The sequence below is a fragment of the Salvelinus fontinalis genome, unplaced genomic scaffold, assembly GCF_029448725.1.
Source record: "Salvelinus fontinalis isolate EN_2023a unplaced genomic scaffold, ASM2944872v1 scaffold_0460, whole genome shotgun sequence".
Lineage (NCBI taxonomy): Eukaryota > Metazoa > Chordata > Actinopteri > Salmoniformes > Salmonidae > Salvelinus > Salvelinus fontinalis.
The window spans coordinates 80,135-106,852 of NW_026600669.1; the positions used below are offsets into that span (position 1 = coordinate 80,135).

The following is a 26,718-nucleotide window of genomic DNA, read 5'->3' on the forward strand; positions in this document are numbered from 1 at the left end:
TGGATTTTGTCTCTTGTATAATAAGGGACGATCATTTGTCCCAACATCACAGGCCACAGACTTTGATGCAGTTAAAGACTTCCAAAAGTTTTTCCGCAGTTTAAGATCAACTGAGTTTTTTAAATGGGGTTTCTCCCTGTTCACCTGTCAATGTGAATCCTTTGAACGAGACAAGTTACCAGACAGGACATATTGCTAATGTTCCTCCCATTGATAACCTGAAAGACAATTAACTTGTGGGCGGTGTTGGTGATGACGTCCTATTCGATGACGTCGTCCATCGGGATTCCCCAAAAAAGAAGACGCTCTGGATTGATCACTGGAGTCAGATGTGAAGGAGGAGGTTTATCATCAGGAGTCAGATGTGAAGGAGGAGGTTGATCATCAGGAGTCAGATGTGAAGGAGGACGTTGATCATCAGGAGTCAGATGTGAAGGAGGAGGTTGATCATCAGGAGTCAGATGTGAAGGAGGAGGTTGATCATCAGGAGTCAGATGTGAAGGAGGAGGTTGATCATCAGGAGTCAGATGTGAAGGAGGAGGTTGATCATCAGGAGTCAGATGTGAAGGAGGAGGTTGATCATCAGGAGTCAGATGTGAAGGAGGAGGTTGATCATCAGGAGTCAGATGTGAAAAGAGGAGGTTGATCATCAGGAGTCAGATGTGAAGGAGGAGGTTGATCATCAGGAGTCAGATGTGAAGGAGGAGGTTGATCATCAGGAGTCAGATGTGAAGGAGGAGGTTGATCATCAGGAGTCAGATGTGAAGGAGGAGGTTGATCATCAGTGAACCTCTAGGATTGTGGCTGGGCTGGTGTTTCCACTTCCAGCTTGGTCATATATTTTGATACATTGAATGTTGATATTGTGAATCTATGTTATATATTTGTACCTTCTGTTTCATGAAGTGATGTCACTAAGTACTGCCCCTATATATACAATGCATTCGGAAAGCATTCAGACCCCTTCACTTTTTCCACATTTTGTTACGTTACAGCCTTATTCTAAAATTGACTCAATCATTTTTTCCCCTCATCAATCTACACAATACCCCATAATGACATCACAGTACCCCATAAGACATCACAATACCCCATAATGACAAAGCAAAAACAGGTAAATAAATGAAATAATTTGATTTCCTTTAAAAAACAAGGACATTTCAAAGTGACCCCAAACTTTTGAATGGTAGTGTACATCTACATGATGTATTGTTACACCATGTAGGAGCAGTATAGACCTAGTCTGTTCATTATGTACATCTACATGATGTATTGTTACACCATGTAGGAGCAGTATGGACCTGGTCTGTTCATTATATACATGATGTATTGTTACACCATGTAGGAGCAGTATGGACCTGGTCTGTTCATTATATACATCTACATGATGTATTGTTACACCATGTAGGAGCAGTATGGACCTACAGTAGCTAGCTACTTATTTAGATTTAGTTTGACTTAATGTAACTGCCTTAAATGTGCTGTAGTAACCATTTTTTATTCGCACTAATCAATCAACACATTCCTGTCTTTGTATGTCTCTACATAATAGTATTATTTAATTAAATTCATTTACAATAATCTTTGTCTGAAAATAAAATATGATCCTCAACTGCGTTTCCCCTCCAGTCAGCAGACGGCGATGTGCGTCTTTCAGGGGACGCTGCCAGCGTGACGTATAATCTAGTGGACGGTTCTTCATAAACAGCTCGTCAACCACCTCGGTAGCTTGCTAGCCAACATAGCCGAAAGATTCAAGCTATTTAGACGCTTTCGGTGTATATTAGCTACTGTGTTTTAGACACACTTAGGTCGTATCTACTTGTTAACCTATTTAATATTACGTTATTTTGTATCAGTCAGCTATAGGAGCTGGCTGGTCCAATTAGCACTAGCCTAGTCGCTAATGATAGCTAGCTAGCTAACGTCCCCGACCATGAGCTCCCTAAACATCACCTCTCCTGTTAAAGAAGAGGTGATCTGCTGGACGGAGAAAGAAGCTCTTGTGAAAGAGGAGAAGGAAGAAGACAATATCACAGTAAAACAAGAAGTAGAGGGTGAGGCTGTTACAGTGACAGAAGAGAAAGACGTTACAGTGAAAGATGCGTTCAGAGTGAAAGAGGAGGATTTTACTGTGAAAGAAGAGGAGGATGTAGTTTTTCGTGTGAAAGAAGAGGAGGTTGGAGATCTGTTTAACACCAGTAAGTACCGTCTCTGCAGTCGTTGAACCAATATGCAGTAAAGGGGTTCTACACTGTAATGTTGTTCTGTAGGAATGGCTGAAGCTACACTGTAACGTGTAGAACATCAAGAGTGGACCATCAACAAAACATTAACAATTGATCAAATGCATCCAATGACAATGCCTGAAATACTGTAGTCCTCAATATCTCCTATTAGATTAGCCCAATATGTAGTCTTAAAGGGGCAATCAGCAGTTGTTACATCCATTTTGGGACTTATACATTAATGATATGTACCCATTGCTTCTTTAAGAATTCACTTACAAATGCCTCATGAGCTTAGTTCAACTATCGTACCCCATCAGAACCCAAAATATAATCTTTTTTTTATTCCAATGTTTGTCAGTAAATATAAACGAACACGGTATATCCTCAAAACATGGTTAAAATTATAATGTTGATATCATGGATGGTTGCATTTCTCCATCCCCATCCCTCAGCTTTTTACCGAAACGGGCAGGGAGTACGCTTTGTTATTGTTTCTACTGCTGATTGCTGCCCCCGTTACTCCTCAAGGTCCAAGGACTATATGTTATTTTCAGAGGTAGACTGGTTCTGGCAGCTAAAATAGTCAAATATTCCATCTAAATGTGAATCCATTCTCAATTGCGATACATTTCTAGAAACATAAATCGCTGCACTTTCATATCAATTCAGAATAATTTCACACAATACTTTCATATCACATCAAAGTAAGTAACCAGTTGAAATACCCCAAACGGTAAACCAAATTCGTTTCTTGTAATTTCACCTTCCTTTAGGCTTCTTTTTCTTCTTTGGACTTTATATGGCAGTTGGCAACCAACTTTAAGGTGCATTACCACCATCAACTGGACTGGAGTGTGATCTTTCAATCACCCACGTGGGTATATACCAAGACAGTCATGAAGAGGGCAAAACAAAACCTTTTCCCCCTCAGGAGATTGAAAAGATTTATCATGGGTCCCCAGATCCTCAAAAGGTAATACAGCTGCACCATCGAGAGCATCCTGACCGGTTGCATCACCGCCTGGTATGGCAACTGCTCGGCATTTGACCGTAAGGCGCTACAGAGGGTAGTGAAAACAGCCCAGTACATCACTGTGGCCAAGCTTCCTGCCATCCAGGACCTATATAATAGGCGGTGTCAGAGGAAAGCCCACAAAATTGTCAGAGACTCCAGTCAACAGTATAGACTGTTTTCTCTGCTACCGCACGGCAAGTGGTACCGCAGCGCCAAGTCTAGAACCAAAAGCCTCCTCAACAGCTTCTACCCCCAAGCCATAAGACTGCTGAACAATTAATAAAATCACCACCGGACAATTTACATTGACCCCCCCCCCCCCCACCCCCCTCCCTTTTGTGCACTGCTGCTACTCGCTGGTTGTTTGTTACCTATGCATAGTCACTACACTCCCCTACCTTCATGTACAGATTACCTCAACTAGCCTGTAACCCCGCACACTGACTCAGTACCGGTGCCCCCTGTATATAGCCTCCACACTGACTCGGTACGGGTGCCCCCTGTATATTGCCTCCACACTGACTCGGTACCGGTACCCCCTGTATATAGTCTCCACACTGACTCAGTACCGGTGCCCCCTGTATATAGCCTCCACACTGACTCAGTACCGGTGCCCCCTGTATATAGCCTCCACACTGACTTGGTACCGGTACCCCCTGTATATAGCCTCCACACTGACTCGGTACCGGTGCCCCCTGTATATAGCCTCCACACTGACTCAGTACCGGTGCCCCCTGTATATAGCCTCCACACTGACTCAGTACCGGTGCCCCCTGTATATAGCCTCCACACTGACTCAGTACCGGTGCCCCCTGTAAGCCTCCACACTGACTCAGTACCGGTGCCCCCTGTATATAGCCTCCACACTGACTCAGTACCGGTGCCCCCTGTATATACCCTCCACACTGACTCAGTACCGGTGCCCCCTGTATATAGCCTCCACACTGACTCAGGACCGGTGCCCCCTGTATATAGCCTCCACACTGACTCAGTACCGGTGTCCCCTGTATATAACCTCCACACTGACTCAGTACCGGTGCCCCCTGTATATAGCCTCCACACTGACTCGGTACCGGTGCCCCCTGTATATAGCCTCCACACTGACTCAGTACCGGTGCCCCCTGTATATAACCTCCACACTGACTCGGTACCGGTGCCCCCTGTATATAGCCTCCACATTGACTCAGTACCGGTGCCCCCTGTATATAGCCTCGTTATTGTGTTACTTTTTATTATTACTTTTTTATTTTAGTCCACTTAATAAACTTTTTCTTCTTGAACTGCACTGTTGGTTAAGGGCTTGTAAGTAAAGCATTTCACAGTAAAGTCTAAGTTCGTGTCTTGACGGATTTGTAAAAAAACGGTTTGTCATAAAACACTATATATATATTTTTTTTAAATGTTGCTGACACCCCCCCCAGAGGTGTCTCATTATTGGGATTCATTGCTGATTCCTACCTGTAGCTCACTATGAGGTGTCTAGTGATATAGGTTAAGGGCCCTGTTGGAGATTGGTGGTTGGTAGCGGAGTCGAGGGAACAAGCAGGGTTGGACAGGGCCATGTTATTTTCCCACACACAGTCTCTGTGGTTCATATGAACCCCATTCCTGGGAATTAGATTTGATTACAAATCGCCCCTGTCTGTTACCACTCCGCTGTCTGTCCCATTCCCAGTTAGGTTACGAGGCGCTTTGTTACCAGTACCTTGACTGGTTGATCGGGGAAACCTCCATGCTTATTATAGAACAAATAATTAGGGAAAAACTTTTTAGTAAACTGAAATAAAATACGGACAATTCCTTCGACCTCATTGCTTTGTTTTTGCTCTGACATGCACTGTCATCTGTGGGACCTTATACAGACAGGTGTGTGCCTTTACAAATCATGTCCAATCAATTGAATTTAACACAGGTGGACTCTGAACAAGTTGTAGATACATACTTACTGGCAAAACTCCACTTAATTTAAAGAAACACAGCCATGTCTATATATTTTGTAATTTCTAATGAATTCTGTATTGTATTATGTAGAAGGGTGGCCTTTGCTCGATCCTTGGCTTGTGCGAGCCGGAACGGCTAATAGGTCATCTCCTGTTTCTGAAGCGTGAGGAAGACTCAGGGGTTTTATGTAATGTTATGTACACTACCGTTCAAAGTTTGGGGTCACTTAGAAATGGCCTTGTTTTTGAAAGAAAAGCACATTTATTGATCAGAAATACAGTGTAGGCATTGTTAATGTTGTAAGTGACTATTACGAGTCTTATAGCAAATGGTCTGAATACTTATGTAAATAAGGTATTTCTGTTTATTACCTGTTTTCACTTTGTCATTCTGGGCTACTGATGACACCCCTCTGAAACAAGATAACCATCAGAAAAAAAACCTCTTCCTTAGCCTACTCCTCCCGCTGCTGCTGGCCTTCGTAAATTCTGATGTTATGCTCCTATAGTTTCTGGTAATAGGCTACACCAGCAGTCGTTATCCTCCTATAGTTTCTGGTAATAGACTACACCAGCAGTCGTTATGCTCCTATAGTTTCTGGTAATAGGCTACACCAGCAGTCGTTATGCTCCTATAGTTTCTGGTAATAGGCTACACCAGCAGTCGTTATGCTCCTATAGTTTCTGGTAATATACTACACCAGCAGTCGTTATCCTCCTATAGTTTCTGGTAATAGGCTACACCAGCAGTCGTTATGCTCCTATAGTTTCTGGTAATATACTACACCAGCAGTCGTTATGCTCCTATAGTTTCTGGTAATAGGCTACACCAGCAGTCGTTATGCTCCTATAGTTTCTGGTAATAGGCTACACCAGCAGTCGTTATGCTCCTATAGTTTCTGGTAATAGGCTACACCAGCAGTCGTTATGCTCCTATAGTTTCTGGTAATATACTACACCAGCAGTCGTTATGCTCCTATAGTTTCTGGTAATAGACTACACCAGCAGTCGTTATGCTCCTATAGTTTCTGGTAATAGGCTACACCAGCAGTCGTTATGCTCCTATAGGTTCTGGTAATAGACTACACCAGCAGTCGTTATGCTCCTATAGTTTCTGGTAATAGGCTACACCAGCAGTTGTTATGGTCCTATAGTTTCTGGTAATAGGCTACACCAGCAGTCGTTATGCTCCTATAGTTTCTGGTAATAGGCTACACCAGCAGTCGTTATGCTCCTATAGTTTCTGGTAATAGGCTACACCAGCTGTCGTTATGCTCCTATAGTTTCTGGTAATATGCTACACCAGCAGTCGTTATGCTCCTATAGTTTCTGGTAATAGGCTACACCAGCAGTCGTTATGCTCCTATAGTTTCTGGTAATAGGCTACACCTGCAGTCGTTATGCTCCTATAGTTTCTGGTAATAGATTACACCAGCAGTCGATATGCTCCTATAGTTTCTGGTAATAGGCTACACCAGCAGTCGTTATGCTCCTATAGTTTCTGGTAATAGGCTACACCAGCAGTCGTTATGCTTTTATAGTTTCTGGTAATAGGCTACACCAGCAGTCGTTATGTTCCTATAGTTTCTGGTAATAGACTACACCAGCAGTCGTTATGCTCCTATAGTTTCTGGTAATAGGCTACACCAGCAGTCGTTATGGTCCTATAGTTTCTGGTAATAGGCTACACCAGCAGTCGTTATGCTCCTATAGTTTCTGGTAATAGGCTACACCAGCAGTCGTTATGCTCCTATAGTTTCTGGTAATAGGCTACACCAGCAGTCGCTATGCTCCTATAGTTTCTGGTAATAGGCTACACCAGCAGTCGTTATGCTCCTTTAGTTTCTGGTAATAGATTACACCAGCGGTCGTTTTGCTCCTATAGTTTCTGGTAATAGGCTACACCAGCAGTCGTTATGCTCCTATAGTTTCTGGTAATAGACTACACCAGCAGTCGTTATGCTCCTATAGTTTCTGGTAATAGGCTACACCAGCAGTCGTTATGCTCCTATAGTTTCTGGTAATAGGCTACACCAGCAATCGTTATGCTCCTATAGTTGCTGGTAATATGCTACACCAGCAGTCGTTGTGCTCCTATAGTTTCTGGTAATAGGCTACACCAGCAGTCATTATGCTCCTATAGTTTCTGGTAATAGGCTACACCAGCAGTCGTTATGCTCCTATAGTTTCTGATAATAGACTACACCAGCAGTCGTTATGCTCCTATAGTTTCAGTCAGCAACCTTTTCCATTTGGTGCCAAGTTATCTGACCATTACTACTGATCTGGTGCAAATTGTGATTTTCATATTCACATTTTATTGGAACAGTTTCATTTAATTTATAATAGTCTTTGTATCTCAACATCATTCTCTGTGGTTAATCTACATTCTATTTAAATTAAGTTATAAAGAAACATTTTTATTGACATTGCTAAGTTAAAAAAAAAAAATAACTAAGTAAAGCCATTTTTTAAAATTATGAAATGCACTCGAACTATGTATCAGTTAGTGTCTCTATGTTACGCTGGGAAACAGTTTTCATGGGCACAGAAATCCTAAATCATTTCAGAGTTTGCTAAACCCAATGGTTCTAACCGAGAGTTACCTTTATTGACACCCAAATGGATACTGTCATGAACGCGGTTCTTCAATAATTACACATAATTCTTAATACTGTAGCTGTTTAGTTAGTCACATGTTCAACTATCATCAGCTAATCCAGGAAATCATTTTCTGAATGCCAGTCAAATGACAAACATCACGACATGCAACAACAACCAAAGTGCTTCTTCATTCATTACTCTGGTAAAGACAGTTATGCCGTGCTCCACGTTGGATCCAACATCCCTAACAAATTGATGTTTATAATGTTATTGTCTGCTTGATTTACAGTAGGGTCTCGTTAGTCTGTTTAGACACAGAGATACTTAGCTCATAATGTGTAGAGAACTGTTCCTTGATGGATAGGCTGTTGTACAACACACAGAGCTATTTTCCTTTATTTGTTGTTAGGTGAAGTTATGGGTCCTACAGTAGGTCTGTTATTGTTAGGTGAAGTTATGGGTCCGACAGTAGGTCTATGTTATTGTTAGGTGAAGTTATGGGTTCTACAGTAGGTCTATGTTATTGTTAGGTGAAGTTATGGGCGAATTTGGCAAACAGTGTACAAACCCTCATTGTCAGGCTGATGGAAAAGCTAGACAAAAAGCATTTTACTGGTTGAAGGGTTTTTTAAGTACAAAGCGGTTGATTTGCGATGATGACACAAACATATTATAAGCAGGACATTCAAACGAGCCTTACAATTATAATCCAAAGTAGTGTGAAATGCACTCAAGCAACCTGGAAATGGAGGTTACTCCCCTGAGTTTTCCCCCATTCACATTCAGAATACTTTGTGAAAAACTAAAATCTTTGCTCACCATTTTCGCTCCAGGCAGATATACTACATACAATTTTATTAAACACAGAAAGGGGCCTATATTGGAGACCAAAGTCGTCTGGCACAGTGCTTAGAGTTTCAACAACATGAATAACTTATTTCAAGACAACACGCTTAGATGTTACTACTAATGTGAAAACAAGACAAAATATGACTGTTCTTGCCTATTTTAAGACAAATTTCAAATAATCATTACATTCATTACAGACGTCAATTGTTGTACAACATCATGGCTACGCTGTTGGCATCACTTTTTACAGTGGATTTCCGCTGTGGTGGGGCTTTAACCATCTGTCTGACTTTGTTGTTCACACAGGAGAGAGACGGGACTACCGTGGGTCCTCTGGGGAGCCTCAACAACCTCATGATGCTGACGAGGCAGAGAAGAGTCTCTCCAGATCAGAACACATCAAGAAACACCAGCGGAGATCCACAGGGAAGAAACCTCACTGCTGCTCTGACTGTGGGAAGAGATTCACCTCCTTAGCAGGCATTAAAATTCATCAGAAAATCCACACAGTAGAGAAACCTTATAGCTGTCAATGTGGGAAGAGTTTTACTCATTCAACCAGACTGATATCACACCAGAGAACACACACAGGAGAGAAATCGTATAGCTGTGATCAATGTGGGAAGAGTTTTGTTACATCTGGCCATCTGAAAATACACCAGAGAACACACACAGGGGAGAAACCGTTTAGCTGTACTCAATGTGGTAAGAGTTTTACTCAGCTAAGCAACCTTATATCACACCAGAGAACACACACAGGAGATAAACCATATAGCTGTGGTCAATGTGGGAAGAGTTTTGGTCAATCTAGCACTCTGACTCTACACCAAAGAATACACACAGGAGAGAAATCTTATAGCTGTACTCAATGTGGTAAGAGTTTTACTCAGCTAAGCAGCCTGATATCACACCAGAGAACACACACAGGAGAGAAGCCATATAGCTGTAATGAATGTCGGAAGAGTTTTATTCACCTAAGCAGCTTGATGTCACACAAGAGAACACACACAAGAGAGAAATCTTATAGCTGTACTCAATGTGGGAAGAGTTTTGATACATCTAGCCATCTTATTGTACACCAGAGAATACACACAGGAGAGAAACCTTATAGCTGTGGTCAATGTGGGAAGAGTTTTGGTCAATCTAGCACTCTGACTCTACACCAGAGAATACACACAGGAGAGAAATCGTATAGCTGTGGTCAATGTGGGAAGAGTTTTACTACATCTGCCCAACTGACTCTACACCAGAGAACACACACAGGAGAGAAATCTTATAGCTGTGATCAATGTGGGAAGAGTTTTACTACATCTGCCCAACTGACTCTACACCAGAGAACACACACAGGAGAGAAACCTTATAGCTGTGATCAATGTGGGAAGAGTTTTGCTGCATCTAGCACTCTGACTCTACACCAGAGAATACACACAGGAGAGAAACCTTATAGCTGTGATCAATGTGGAAAGAGTTTTGGTCGATCTGGCCAGCTGACATCACACCAGAGAATACACACAGGAGAGAAACCTTATAGCTGTGATCAATGTGGAAAGAGTTTTGGTCGATCTGGCCAGCTGACATCACACCAGAGAATACACACAGGAGATAAATCTTATACCTGTGGTCAATGTGGGAAGAGTTTTACTACATCTAGCATTCTGACTGTACACCAGAGAACACACACAGGAGATAAACCTTATACTTGTGGTCAATGTGGGAAGAGATTTACTACATCTAGCTCTCTGACTGTACACCAGAGAATACACACGGGAGAGAAACCTCATAGCTGTGATCAATGTGGGAAGAGGTACACTGATAAAAGATCTCTGATTAAACATCAGAAAATACATGGAGTTGTTTCATGATATCAATGAATTAATGTCACAATGTAGAATGTTTTAACATTGTAGGAGGAGTATTTTAATGATGTCACAATGTAGAATGTTTTAACATTGTAGTAGGAGTATTTAAATGATGTCACAATGTAGAACCCTAAATGTTTGTCCCCTGTTCTATTGATTTCAGCATGATATGGATATTAGCCTCAGGGTAAAAATCCAGGCTCTGAATTGGAAGAGTACTATTTATGTAATTTAACAAAAAGTGACTAACACAAAAAGAGCTGTGTTACACTTACCATGTTGATGACCCACTTGAATCATAATGCAACACTTCGAAATGTAGCGATCTATTTTCTACAAATTGTCCTCTAATCAGGGATGTACACATTATTCCCATATTCTGTGTGTTTTTTGAGCTTTTAGTTTTAACAGGACGCGTAACCTCATCTCCCTTCTGTCACACAATTAATTTTGACATGATATCGATGAGTGATGACAAATAAGTGTTGTGTTCCTTTGTTTAGTGACCCCTACATTTAAATGCATCACTCCAAAATGTAGCTGACTGTCTTCTGCAGGTTGTCCTCTAACCAGTGAGATAAAATATATCTCCCATTTCCATGTGTTTTTTTAGTTGTTAGTTTCAACAGCAAGTACATTCTGATTTCCCCCCTAATCGATATCAGTGATTTATTGCTACTTGTCAAAACAACAGTGTTTCTGGTGCTTGTGCAGTTTATAAGGTGCTTGTTTTTAAAAATATTATTATTGTGGCCGATGTTTGTGTATATACCACATGTTAGGTTTTCAATTGATCCCAAACTGTTTCTGCATATTGGTTATTGATTTGAACATGTTAAACTGTGTTTTGACATTGGGGCTATCCCACCTAGCAACTATGCAACCAATTATTTCATATTTACATTTTATGTAACATTTGGTAATGATAATTATTTATGCAACCAACTGACAATTATATTGACATTGTGCTTTTAGAATATCAAGGTTAATTCTCACATGTGCCAAACCAAATGTACTAGAGCATGACATTGGGGACTGGACCCAGATCCAACAACATGCCTATCTAGTGAACCCTGAAAAGAGAGAGAAGCTCCGCAGTGAGGTGGAAAGTTACTGGATATTGCAGGAGTTTCTTCTTGAAATCAGACACGTCCGCGGTAAGGACAACCTGGTTGCTGATTGTCTCACGGGGGGCAGTCAAAAATATTTGTGTTTTGCGTTTAGCCAGTGCGTTGCCATGGATCACAATTTATTTTGACTGCACGGTTTTCCGTATTGGAGATGAGTTTTGTTTGGGCTCGTTCCAAGGGGACGAGAGTTCTAGAAGCTAGTGAGTTTTAGGAAGACGAGAGTTCTAGAAGCTAGTGAGTTTTTGAATTCTATAGAAAGAAAAAGGAGAAAAGTTATGATTGTATATTATTATTTAGAAATTGTTTTTTTTCTTGTTTTTAATTGTTGATAGCCAGTAGACACCATGTTTATATTGGTGAAGCATTGTGGTTGATTATAATGTGAAATGGAAGTTGTTTTCTGTTGGTGGTGAGCAAACTTGTCCAACAAAAATATAGGATATATTTGTTGTCTTAAGGGGGGAAGGTGTTACAGGCTTTATTGCGTATAGCTCGTTAGCACGTAGTACGCAACACCTTTAGTTGCTCCACTTTTTTGGTTTGCTTCCTGTCTTTAAGTTTGGTGTGGGTTTTTCTTTTGTTTGGCTCTTCTTGGGCAGATTTAGTGGGTGTCATGGTGGGTGTCTTTTAGGTCCCAGTTGTTACCAGTCAATTTTCAATCGATGCCCCCGTAGTGTCTTTCAGAGCCCATCCTAAAAAACAAGTTATGTTTTGGGTTGGATGTAGCATCATATTGTTAATATTTGAATCAATGGCATTTCCTTTGCAATGCTCATTAGTTAGTTGTTCTTCGTTTTTTTTTTATCCTCAATATTTCTGTTTATTTTCACTGTTTTTTCCTGTGAAGCCATTGTGTTGCATCCATGTCTGAAATGTGCTGCATAAATAAAGCTTGATTTGATTTCAACAAATGAATCCAATGACTGACCAATCAACAGACTCTTGGTCCCTCTTAGTATTTGTTAATGAATAGAATACAGTATATACATATGAGATGAGTAATACATAGACTAAGATACAGTAGAATAGGATAGAATACAGTATATACATATGAGATGAGTAATACATAGACTAAGATACAGTAGAATAGAATACAGTATATACATATGAGATGAGTAATACATAGACTAAGATACAGTAGAATAGAATACAGTATATACATATGAGATGAGTAATACATAGACTAAGATACAGTAGAATAGGATAGAATACAGTATATACATATGAGATGAGTAATGCCAGATATGTAAACATGCAGGAGATCCATGAAGGAAAGATAGTGATGGTGCTCAGTGACGTTGTTGCAAATGGTGGGGAACAACCAATCACGATGAGGGATCGCCAGCTGTGAACGCTTTAGCATGCTGGAGACAACCATGGAGAATGTGAATCAAGTGTTCCAATTGTAAAACGTTTGATTTAATTACATCAAGTGTTCCAATGGTAAAACGTTTGATTTAATTACATCAAGTGTTCCAATGGTAAAACGTTTGATTTAATTACATCAAGTGTTCCAATGGTAAAACGTTTGATTTAATTACATCAAGTGTTCCAATGGTAAAACGTTTGATTTAATTACATCAAGTGTTCCAATGGTAAAACGTTTGATTTAATTACATCAAGCGTCCCAATGGTAAAACGTTTGATTTAATTACATCAAGTGTTCCAATGGTAAAACGTTTGATTTAATTACATCAAGTGTTCCAATGGTAAACCGTTTGAGTTCATTGTGACGCGTCACGTTGCTGTTTATTGCCACGTTGGGATGCAACCTTTTTTTAACCAGTTCTGATGGTTGTTAAAAGTGGGATTTTGACATTATTATCGTTAAATCAACACACTGGACACTCCCAACACTCCCACCTATCAATATCTTTGGCACCGTAGACATCAAGTCACTTGACAGTAATGTTCCATACAATGTTGCATTCCATGTTTGAAAGGTCATTTTCATTGAAGACAAGACATATTAACATTCCATAAAATTTTAAATCAAGGCTGAGGCTCAAAATAGTCGCCTTCACTTTACTTAAAGTGTAGGAAGCAGTGGAGTAAAACAATTTACTCACCAACAACAGCATTGCCTTAAAGTCCCACATGATGATGTAATGACATCACAATACCCCATAATGACATCACAATACCCAATGATGATGCGTTGTTACACCATGTTGGAGCAGTATAGACCTAGTCTGTTCATTATATACATCTACATGATGTATTGTTACACCATGTAGCAGCAGTATAGACCTAGTCTGTTCATTATATACATCTACATGATGTATTGTTACACCATGTAGGATCAGTATAGACCTAGTCTGTTCATTATATAGGAGCAGTATAGACCTAGTCTGTTCATTGTATAGGAGCAGTATTGACCTAGTCTGTTCATTATATAGGAGCAGTATAGACCTAGTCTGTTCATTATATACATCTACATGATGTAATGTTACACCATGTAGGAGCAGTATAGACCTAGTCTGTTCATTATATACATCTACATGATGTATTGTTACACCATGTAGCAGCAGTATAGACCTAGTCTGTTCATTATATACATCTACATGATGTGTTGTTACACCATGTAGGAGCAGTATAGACCTAGTCTGTTCATTATATACATCTACATGATGTATTGTTACACCATGTAGGAGCAGTATAGACCTAGTCTGTTCATTATATACATCTACATGATGTATTGTTACACCATGTAGGAGCAGTATAGACCTAGTCTGTTCATTATATACATCTACATGATGTATTGTTACACCATGTAGGAGCAGTATAGACCTAGTCTGTTCATTATATACATCTACATTATGTATTGTTACACCATGTAGGAGCAGTATGGACCTAGTCTGTTCATTATATACATCTACATGATGTATTGTTACACCATGTTGGAGCAGTATAGACCTAGTCTGTTCATCATATTCATCTAAATGATGTATTGTTACACCATGTAGGAGCAGTATAGACCTAGTCTGTTCATTATATACATCTACATGATATATTGTTACACCATGTAGGAGCAGTATAGATATACAGTAGCTAGCTGCTAATTTAGATGTAGTATAACTTGATGAAACTGCCTTAAATGTGCTGTGGTAAACATTTTTTATTCGCACTAATCAATCAACACATTCCTGTCTTTGTATGTCTCAATATAATGGTATTATTTAATTAAATCCATTTACAATAATCTTTGTCTGAAAATAAAATATGAACCTCAACTGCGTTTCCCCTCCAGTCAGCAGACGGCGATGTGCGTCTTTCAGGCGACGCTGCCAGCGTGACGTATAATCTAGTGGACGGTTCTTCATAAACAGCGCGTCAACCACCTCGGTAGCTTGCTAGCCAACATAGCCGAAAGATTCAAGCTATTTATACGCTTTCGGTGTATATTAGCTACTGTGTTTTCGACACACTTAGGTCGTATCTAGTTGTTAACCTATTTAATATTACGTTATTTTGTATTAGTCAGCTATAGTAGCTGGCTGGTTTAGTTAGCACTAGCATAGTCGCTAATGACAGCTAGCTGGCTAACATCCCCGACCATGACCTCCCTAAACTACCCCCCTCTTGTTCAAGAAGAGGTGATCTGCTGGACGGAGAAAGAAGCTCTGGGGCTGAACATTGTCGTGAAAGAGGAGAAGGAAGAAGAGGATATCACAGTAAAACAAGAAGTAGAGGGTGAGGCTGTTACAGTGAAAGAAGAGGCGTTCAGAGTGAAAGAGGAGGAGGAGGTTACAGTAAAAGAAGAGGAGGATGCCGTTTTTGAAGTGAAGAAGGAAGGGGAGATTACTGTCACATTGGAAGATGAAGAGGAGATAGGAGATCTGATTAGCACCAGTAAGTACCGCCTTAAATTCGTTTTTTACTTGGGATATTCGGAGTTGGCTCGTCAATACCTCTTCAACGGAGGGCCCAGGATGATGACTGATATGTCTAGAATCAGACGACGTAGAGAACAAGCTACCCCTTGTTTTCTCCGTTCCGTTTCCAAAAAGTGACTTAACATATATATTTCAGAAGGGTCTATCTGCTGACCGCAGACTGGGGGGCACGGCATGGAGTGATGATTTACTGCACACAGTGCCCCCCAATAGTGCCATGTGAGAGTTGGGTTGGCTACACCAAAGATTATGGATATACTGACAAGATGTCTCGCCGCCCTAACAAGGGGAGTCGTTGTCCACAAAGCGGCACTGCGGGTTGTCTAGCTCCCGCCTATCCTTTCTTTGGATTGGTTGATTCATCTTATCTATTAATCTATTGTTGTAATCTTATCTATTAATATCTATTAATCTATTGTATCTTATTGTATCTTATTGTATCTTATCTATTAATCTATTGTAATCTATTGTTTATATTCTATGAGGGTTGTTGTCGTCAACCGCCTGTATTCAATGGAGAGAGATGCTAAGCTACTAGCATGAATATGCATAGCGATCTGGAGACAACTCCTATAGTGTTTTTTATCAAAGTTGTCGGTATGTCACGCGTCCACATAACAACTTAAGCATTACGAAACTTCTGTTGGATCAATTAAACTTCACGTAGCAAATAAGCCATTAATTTTGTTGTTGACCAAATTCGACACTTTCCACATTGGGTTGATAATTGTTTCCACTTGGATACAACCTACTGTAGCCTACTGGCATGACCTAGAGAGATACAACCTACTGTAACCTACTGGCATGACCTCGAGAGATACAACCTACTGTAACCTACTGGCATGACCTAGAGAGATACAACCTACTGTAACCTACTGGCATGACCTAGAGAGATACAACCTACTGTAACCTACTGGCATGACCTAGAGAGTTACAACCTACTGTAACCTACTGGCATGACCTAGAGAGATACAACCTACTGTAACCTACTGGCATGACCTAGAGAGATAAAGTTGTAAAGTTCCTGGATTTTAAACAAATATTTGGCCAAAAATGTAATATGCATCCCTTTATTCTAAAATGTATCACAATACCCCATAATGACATCACAATACCCCATAATGACATCACAATACCCCATAATGCCATCACAATACCCCATAATGCCAAAGCAAAAACAGGTTTTGATTTTTTGCAAATGTATTGAAATTATTCCCCAGGATAACTAGTCTCAGAGTAATGTAAGAACCCAGGATAACTAGTCTCAGAGTAATGTAAGATCCCAGGATAACTAGTCTCAGAGTAATGTAAGATCCCAGGAGAACTAGTCTCAGAGTAATGTAAGATCCCAGGATAACTAGTCTCAGAGTAATGTAAGATCCCAGGATAACTAGTCTCAGAGTAATGTTAGATCCCAGGATAACTAGTCTCAGAGTAATGTAAGATCCCAGGATAACTAGTCTCAGAGTAATGTTAGATCCCAGGATAACTAGTCTCAGAGTAATGTAAGATCCCAGGATAACTAGTCTCAGAGTAATGTAAGATCCCAGGATAACTAGTCTCAGAGTAATGTAAGATCCCAGGATAACTAGTCTCAGAGTAATGTAAGATCCCAGGATAACTAGTCTCAGAGTAATGTAAGATCCCAGGATAACTAGTCTCAGAGTAATGTAAGATGCCAGGATAACTAGTCTCAGAGTAATGTAAGATCCCAGGATAACTAGTCTCAGAGTAATGTTAGATCCCAGGATAACTAGTCTCAGAGTAATGTAAGATCCCAGGATAACTAGTCTCAGAGTAATGTAAGATGCTTGGAAAAAGAAGCTGAAAAGGATAACAGAACGGCACCATTAGAACTAAAATGTGTCGCCTGGATATCAGACCCCCAACCCTCCAAACTGTAAATAAATAATAAAATGTGTCTCCTGGATATCAGACCCCCAACCCTCCAAACTGTAAATAAATAATAAAATGTGTCGCCTGGATGTCAGACCCCCAACCCTCCAAACTGTAAATAAATAATAAAATGTGTATCCTGGATGTCAGGCCCCCAACCCTCCAAACTGTAAATAAATAAATATGTGTCTCCTGGATGTCAGACCCCCAACCCTCCAAACTGTAAATAAATAATAAAATGTGTCGTCTGGATGTCAGACTCCCAACCCTCCAAACTAAATAAATAATAAAATGTGTCGCCTGGATGTCAGACCCCCAACCCTCCAAACTGTAAATAAATAATAAAATGTGTCTCCTGAATGTCAGACCCCCAACCCTTCAAACTAAATAAATAATAAAATGTGAATCCTGGATGTCAGACTCCCAACCTTCCAAACTGTAAATAAATAAATAAAATGTGTCTCCTTGGCAACAGTAGAACCTCAGCACGTTTACTGTATATGTCGAGACAAAGGAATGATGTAAACAAATAATCCAAAATATTTTTGTCAATGAGACAGTATATAAACAAAGGAATGACCGAACCCCCTTTGGTGACTGAATGCTTGTAAGGAAAACTAGATGATCAAAACATTAGATCACATCAAATAAGCCTGAGTGGTTTCACCTCCTCCCAGACTATACTACAGTTATAACTATACATAGTTATACAGGATACTACAGTTATACAGGATACTACAGTTATAGAGGATACTACAGTTATACAGGATACTACAGTTATACAGGATACTACAGTTGTAACTATACATAGTTATACAGGATACTACAGTTATACAGGATACTACAGTTATACAGGATACTACAGTTATAACTATACATAGTTATACTGGATACTACAGTTATAACTATACATAGTTATACAGGATACTACAGTTATACAGGATACTACAGTTATAACTATACATAGTTATACAGGATACTACAGTTATACAGGATACTACAGTTATAACTATACATAGTTATACAGGATACTACAGTTATACAGGATACTACAGTTATACAGGATACTACAGTTATAACTATACATAGTTATACAGGATACTACAGTTATACAGGATACTACAGTTATACAGGATACTACAGTTATACAGGATACTACAGTTATACAGGATACTATAGTTATACAGGATACTATAGTTATACAGGATACTACAGTTATAACCATACATAGTTATACAGGATACTACAGTTATAACTATACATAGTTATACAGGATACTACAGTTATAACTATACATAGTTATACAGGATACTACAGTTGTAACTATACATAGTTATACAGGATACTACATTTATACAGGATACTACAGTTATACAGGATACTACAGTTATACAGGATACTACAGTTATAACTATACATAGTTATACAGGATACTACAGTTATAGAGGATACTACAGTTATAGAGGATACTACAGTTATAACTATACATAGTTATACAGGATACTACAGTTATACAGGATACTACAGTTATACAGGATACTACAGTTATACAGGATACTACAGTTATAACTATACACAGTTATACAGGATACTACAGTTATAACTATACATAGTTATACAGGATACTACAGTTATACAGGATACTACAGTTATAACCTTACATAGTTATACAGGATACTACAGTTATACAGGATACTACAGTTATACAGGATACTACAGTTATAACTATACATAGTTATACAGGATACTACAGTTATACAGGATACTACAGTTATACAGGATACTACAGTTATACAGGATACTACAGTTATAACTATACATAGGTATACAGGATACTACAGTTATAACTATACATAGTTATACAGGATACTACAGTTATAACTATACATAGTTATACAGGATACTACAGTTATAACTATACATAGTTATACATGATACTACAGTTATAACTATACACAGTTATACAGGATACTACAGTTATACAGGATACTACAGTTATACAGGATACTAAAGTTATAACTATACATAGTTATACAGGATACTACAGTTATAACTATACATAGTTATACAGGATACTACAGTTATAACTATACATAGTTATACAGGATACTACAGTTATACAGGATACTACAGTTATACAGGATACTACAGTTATACAGGATACTACAGTTATAACTATACATAGCTATACAGGATACTACAGTTATAACTATACATAGTTATACAGGATACTACAGTTATAACTATACATAGTTATACAGGATACTACAGTTATAACTATACATAGTTATACATGATACTACAGTTATAACTATACACAGTTATACAGGATACTACAGTTATACAGGATACTACAGTTATACAGGATACTAAAGTTATAACTATACATAGTTATACAGGATACTACAGTTATAACTATACATAGTTATACAGGATACTACAGTTATAACTATACATAGTTATACAGGATACTACAGTTATACAGGATACTACAGTTATACAGGATACTACAGTTATACAGGATACTACAGTTATAACTATACATAGTTATACAGGATACTACAGTTATACAGGATACTACAGTTATAACTATACATAGTTATTCCAAAGGTGGGCTACTTACTATCCACTGTTTGCAAGCCACCGTTGCTGATCTATTTTATTTATTTATTTCACCTTTATTTAACCAGGTAGGCAAGTTGAGAACAAGTTCTCATTTACAATTGCGACCTGGCCAAGATAAAGCAAAGCAGTGTGACACAGACAACACAGAGTTACACATGGAGTGTAACAAACATACAATAATCAAACATCAATAATACAGTAGAAAAATAAGTCCAAGATAAAGCACAGAGAACTGTTCCTTTATTCAGGACATTTAGAATGATAACGCACTACAGATTATTGTCCTGTTAGGACAGTTTTTTGTATTCAGATCTCTGAAATGCACACTAACTATGTAACATTTAGTGCCTCCTTATGTTACGCTGGGAAAACAGTTTTCATGGGCACAGAAATCCTAAATAATTTCAGAGTTTGCTTAATCAAATGGTTCTAACCTAGTCACCTTAACTTTATTGACAACACCCAAATGGATACTGTCATTAATGTGTTTCTTCAATAATTACACATAATTCTTAATACTGTAGCTGTTTTGTTACTAAACTATCATCAGCTGATGCAGGAAATAATTTTCTGAATGACAGTCACATGACAAACATCACGACATGCAGCAACAACCAAAGTGCTTCTTCATTCATTACTCTGGTAAAGACAGTTATGCCGTGCTCCACGTTGGATCCAACATCCCTAACAAATTGATGTTTATAATGTTATTGTCTGCTTGATTTAATGTAGGGTCTCGTTAGTCTGTTTGCTCAGAGAGATACTTTGCTCATAATGTGTAGAGAACTGTTCCTTGATGGATAGGCTATTGTACAACACACAGAGCTATTTTCCTTTATTTGTTGTTAGGTGAAGTTATGGGTCCTACAGTAGGTCTATGTTGTTGTTAGGTGAAGTTATGGGTACTACAGTAGGTCTATGTTATTGTTAGGTAATGTTATGGGTCCTACAGTAGGTATATGTTATTGTTAGGTAATGTTATGGGTCCTACAGTAGGTCTATGTTGTTGTTATGGGTACTACAGTAGGTCTATGTTGTTGTTAGGTGAAGTTATGGCTTCTACAGTAGGTCTATGTTGTTGTTAGGTGAAGTTATGGCTCCTACAGTAGGTCTATGTTATTGTTAGGTGAAGTTATGGGTCCTACAGTAGGTCTATGTTGTTGTTATGGGTCCTACAGTAGGTCTATGTTGTTTTTAGGTGACGTTATGGGTCCTACAGTAGGTTTATGTTGTTGTTATGGGTCCTACAGTAGGTCTATGTTGTTGTTATGGGTCCTACAGTACACTATGTATGTCATGCAACAACAACCAAAGTGCTTCTTCGTTCATTACAGGTATATTTGTTGTTAGGTGAAGTTATGGGACAATTTGGCAAACAGTGTATAAACCCTCATTGTCAGGCTGATGGAAAAGACAAAGAACATTTTACTGGTTGAAGGGTTTTTTAAGTACAAAGCGGTTGATTTGCGATGATCACACAAACATTATATTAAGCAGGACATTCAAACGAGCCTTACAATTATAATCCAAAGTAGTGTGAAATGCACTCATAAGCAACCTGGAAATGGAGGCTACTCCCCTGAGTTTTCACCCATTCACATTCAGAATACTTTGTGAAAAACTAAAATCTTTGCTATAACTATTATCCTCACTAGCGGGAAGGAGTTTCTACAACCAGATATACTACATCTATAACTAGTGGTTTCCTCATTACCAGATATGCTACATCCATAACTATCGGTTTCCTCATTACCAGATATACTACATCCATAACTAGCGGTTTCCTCATTACCAGATATACTACATCCATAACTAGTGGTTTCCTCATTAGCAGGGAGGTGTTTCTACAATTTGATTGTATGTGCTTTGCCCTCGTGCCACAATTTTATTAAACACAGAAAGGGGCCCATATTGGAGACCAAAAGTCATCTGGCTCAATCATCGATGTTACTACTAATGTGAAAACAATACAAAATATGATTATTGTTGCTAATTTTAAGACAAATGTCAAATCATTACATTCATTACAGACGTCAGTTGTTGTACAACATCATGGCTACGCTGTTGGCATCACCTTTTACAGTGAATTTCCACTGTTGTGGGCCTTGAACCATTTGACTTTGTTGTTCACACAGGAGAGAGACGGGACTATCGTGGATCCTCTGGGAATCCTCAACAACCTCATGATGCTGACGAGGCAGAGAAGAGTCTCTCCACATCAGAACTCCTCCAGAAACACCAGCAGAGACCCGCAGGGAAGAAATCTCATTGCTGCTCTGACTGTGGGAAGAGATTCACCTCATCAGGCATTAAAATTCATCAGAGAACACACACAGGAGAGAAACCATTTAGCTGTGTTCAATGTGGGAAGAGTTTTGATCAATCTTGCCATCTGATTCAACACCAGAGAACACACACAGGAGAGAAACCTTATAGCTGTGATCAATGTGGGAAGAGTTTTAGTCAATCTGGACAGCTGACAGTGCACCAGAGAACACACAGAGGAGAGAAGCCTTACAGCTGTGGTCAATGTGGGAAGAGTTTTACTACATCTAGCAATCTGACTACACACCAGAGAACACACACAGGAGAGAAACCTTATAGCTGTGATCAATGTGGGAAGAGTTTTGATCAATCTGGACAGCTGACAGTGCACCAGAGAATACACACAGGAGAGAAGCCTTACAGCTGTGGTCAATGTGGGAAGAGTTTTACTACATCTGGTCATCTGACTCTACACCAGAGAACACACACAGGAGAGAAACCTTACAGCTGTGATCAATGTGGGAAGAGTTTTGGTCATTCTGGCACTCTGACTTTACACCAGAGAATACACACAGGAGAGAAACCTTATAGCTGTGGTCAATGTGGGAAGAGTTTTACTCAGTCAACCAGCCTGATATCACACCAGAGAACACACACAGGAGAGAAATCTTATAGCTGTGATCAATGTGGGAAGAGTTTTACTACATCTAGCAATCTGACTCTACACCAGAGAACACACACAGGAGAGAAATCTTATAGCTGTGATCAATGTGGGAAGAGTTTTTGTCAATCTAGGGATCTGACAGTGCACCAGAGAACACACACAGGAGAGAAATCTTATAGCTGTGGTCAATGTGGGAAGAGTTTTACTACATCTGGCTCTCTGACATTACACCAGAGAACACACACAGGAGAGACACCTTATAGTTGTGGTCAATGTGGGAAGAGTTTTACTACATCTAGCAATCTGACTCTACACCAGAGAACACACACAGGAGAGACACCTTATAGCTGTGGTCAATGTGGGAAGAGTTTTACTCAGTCAACCAGCCTGATATCACACCAGAGAATACACACAGGAGAGAAACCTTACAGCTGTGGTCAATGTGGGAAGAGTTTTACTACATCTGGCCATCTGACTCTACACCAGAGAATACACACAGGAGAGAAACCGTATAGCTGTGGTCAATGTGGGAAGAGTTTTGGTCGATCTGGCCAGCTGACATTACACCAGAGAATACACACAGGAGAGAAACCTTACAGCTGTGGTCAATGTGGGAAGAGTTTTACTACATCTGGTCATCTGACTATACACCAGAGAATACACACAGGAGAGAAGCCTTATATCTGTGATCAATGTGGGATGAGTTTTACTTCATCTAGCCAGCTGACTTTACACCAGAGAACACACACAGGAGAGAAACCTTTTATCTGTGATCAATGTGGGATGAGTTTTACTACATCAAGCCATCTGATTCGACACCAGAGAACACACACAGGAGAGAAACCTTATAGTTGTAATCATTGTGAGAAGAGTTTTCCTACATCTGGCCAGCTGACTTCACACCAGAGAACACACACAGGAGAGAAACCTTATAGCTGTGATCAATGTGGGAAGAGTTTTACTAGATCTAGCTATCTGACAGTGCACCAGAGAACACACTCAGGAGAGAAATCGTATAGCTGTGACCAGAGATAATCTGATAAAAGATCTCTGACTAAATTTCAGAAAATACATGAAGGAGTTGTTTCATGATATCAATGAAATAATGTCACAATGTAGAATGTTTTAACATTGTAGTAGGAGTGTTTTAATGATGTCACAATGTAGAACCCTAAATGTTTGTCCCCTGTTCTATTGATTTCAGCATGATATGGATATTAGCCTCAGGGGGAAAATCCAGGCTCTGAATTGGAAGAGTACTATTTATATGATTTAACAAAAAGTGACTAACACAAAAAGAGCTGTGTTACACTTACCACGTTGGTGACCCACTTGAATTAAAATGCAACACTTCAAAAATGAAAATAAAATCTAGGCTCTGAAATGAAAGAGTACTATTTATGAGATTTAGTAAGTACACATTATTCCCAGATTCCGTGTGGTTTTGAGCTGTTAGTTTTAACAGGACGTGCAACCTCATTTCCCTCCTCTCGCACAAATGATTTTAGCATGATATCGATGAGTTATGACAAATAAGTGTTGCGTTCCTTTGTTTAGCGACCCCTAAATTTAAATGCATTCCAACATCACGTACAACCTGATTTCCCCCCTAATCGATATCAGTGATTTATTGCTACTTGTCAAAACAACACTGTTTCTGGTGCTTGTGCAGTTTATAAGGAGCTTGTTTAAAAAAATACAAGAATTATGATTATTGTGGCAGTTTGTGTAAATAGCACATGTTATGTTTAGGTTTTCAATTTATCCCAAACTGTTTCTGCATATTGGTTATTGATTTGGACACGTTAAAACTGTGTTTTGACATTGAGGCTATCCCACCTAGCACAATGTAATTGAAAAGACGTTGAAAATAAGACTATGCAATCAACAACAAATTTTTGTTTTATTTTTTATTATACCATGCCTTACCATTAAGTTAATTATTGACAATACATATTATCAAAGGGGTGTACATTTGGTTTTGGTATTTCATATTTACATTTCATGTAACATTTAGTAATGAAATTTATTCATGCAACCAACTGACAGTTTTTTGGGTACAATTATATTGACATTGTTGCCCTGTTTTTAGAATATCAGGGTTAATTCTCACATGTGCCAAACCAAATGTACTAGAGCATGACATTGGGGACTGGGCCCCGATCCAACAACATGCCTATCTAGTGAACCCTGAAAAGAGAGAGAAGCTCTGCAGTGAGGTGGAAAGTTACTACGGATATTGCAGGAGTTTCCTCTTGAAATCAGACATGTCTGTGGTAAGGACAACTTGGTTGCTGATTGTCTCAAGAATGGGCAGTCAAAAATATTAGTGTTTTGCGTTTAGCCATTGCGTTGCCATGGATCACAATTTATTTTGACTGCACGGTTTTCCTGTGGGTTTTGTTTGGGCTCGTTCCAAGGGAACGAGAGTTCTAGAAGCGAGTGAGTTTTTCAAAAAATTCTAGAAACTACTTTTTTTTAAACTTTTTTTTTTTAATTGTTGATTGCTAGTAGACACCATGTTTATATTGGTGAAGGTGAAGCATTGCAGTTGATTATAATGTGAAATGGAAGTTGTTTTCTGTTGGTGGTGAGCATTCTCTTAAGGTGTTAGTCTTTGGTTTTTCCATTTATGTTTTGAGGTTGTTCGTTAGCACGTCTAGCTCGTTAGCACGTAGGACGCACTGATTGGTGTCACCTCGTTAGTCAGTATGTGTTACACCTGTGCTGGCTTGTCATCTCGTTAGTGGGAAGGTGTTTCACCTGAGCTGGTCCAGGTTCTATTTAACTTCTACTTCATCACAATCCCGGATCCGGGAGCACCCCCATCAGTAAAAAAGCTGACTAGCATAGCCTAGCATAGCGTCACAAGTAAATATCATTAAATCACTAGTCCAAGACACCAGATGAAAGATACACATCTTGTGAATCCAGCCATCATTTCTGATTTTTAAAATGTTTTACAGGGAAGACACAATATGTATTTCTATTAGCTAACCACGATAGCAAAAGACACAACTTTTTTTTCCCACCATTGTTTTCCTGCATAGGTAGCTATCACAATTTCGACCAAATAAAGATATAAATAGTCACTAACCAAGAAACAACTTCATCAGATGACAGTCTGATAACATATTTATTGTATAGCATATGTTTTGTTAGAAAAATTTGCATATTTCAGGTATAAATCATAGTTTTACATTGCAGCCACCATCACAACTCTCACCAAAGCAACTAGAATAACTACAGAGACCAACGTGAATTACCTAAATACTCATCATAAAACATTTATGAAAAATACACAGCATACAGCAAATGAAAGACAAAGATCTTGTGAATCCAGCCAATATTTCAGATTTTTTAAGTGTTTTACAGCGAAAACACAATATAGCATTATATTAGCTTATATTAGCCCAACTCACTATAACGCAGCACAAAGAAATATCCAAAAATCGCAATATACTGATATAAACTGATATAACTTGGTTTAAAATAACAACATTATGATGTCTTTAACACCTATATCGAATAAAATCAGAGCCGGATATATCTAAGGCCTATAACGGGAGCTTCCCAGAACGCCATCCTGAGGTCTGTCTTGCGTCATGGCGAATGATGAAAAGAGTGCACCCCACGTTCCCAGACCCTTTATATGGCCTCAGATCTGCCTAGCAACTCCATTTCAATTCTCACTATTTGCTGGGGAAGGCGTATGCAGTGCATCTCGACCAATAGAAGACATAA

General features: G+C 39.1%; 1 protein-coding gene across 1 annotated transcript; it reads left to right on the plus strand.

Moving 5' to 3' along the window:
- The first annotated feature begins 1,697 nt into the window (after window positions 1-1,697).
- Window positions 1,698-24,869, plus strand: LOC129846158 (zinc finger protein 271-like). Its single transcript, XM_055914114.1, has 3 exons — window positions 1,698-2,201; window positions 8,946-10,484; window positions 22,376-24,869. Exons 1-3 carry the CDS (start codon window positions 1,937-1,939, stop codon window positions 24,007-24,009), a joined length of 3,438 nt encoding a protein of 1,145 aa, XP_055770089.1. The 5' UTR covers window positions 1,698-1,936; the 3' UTR covers window positions 24,010-24,869.
- The last annotated feature ends 1,849 nt before the right edge of the window (window positions 24,870-26,718 follow it).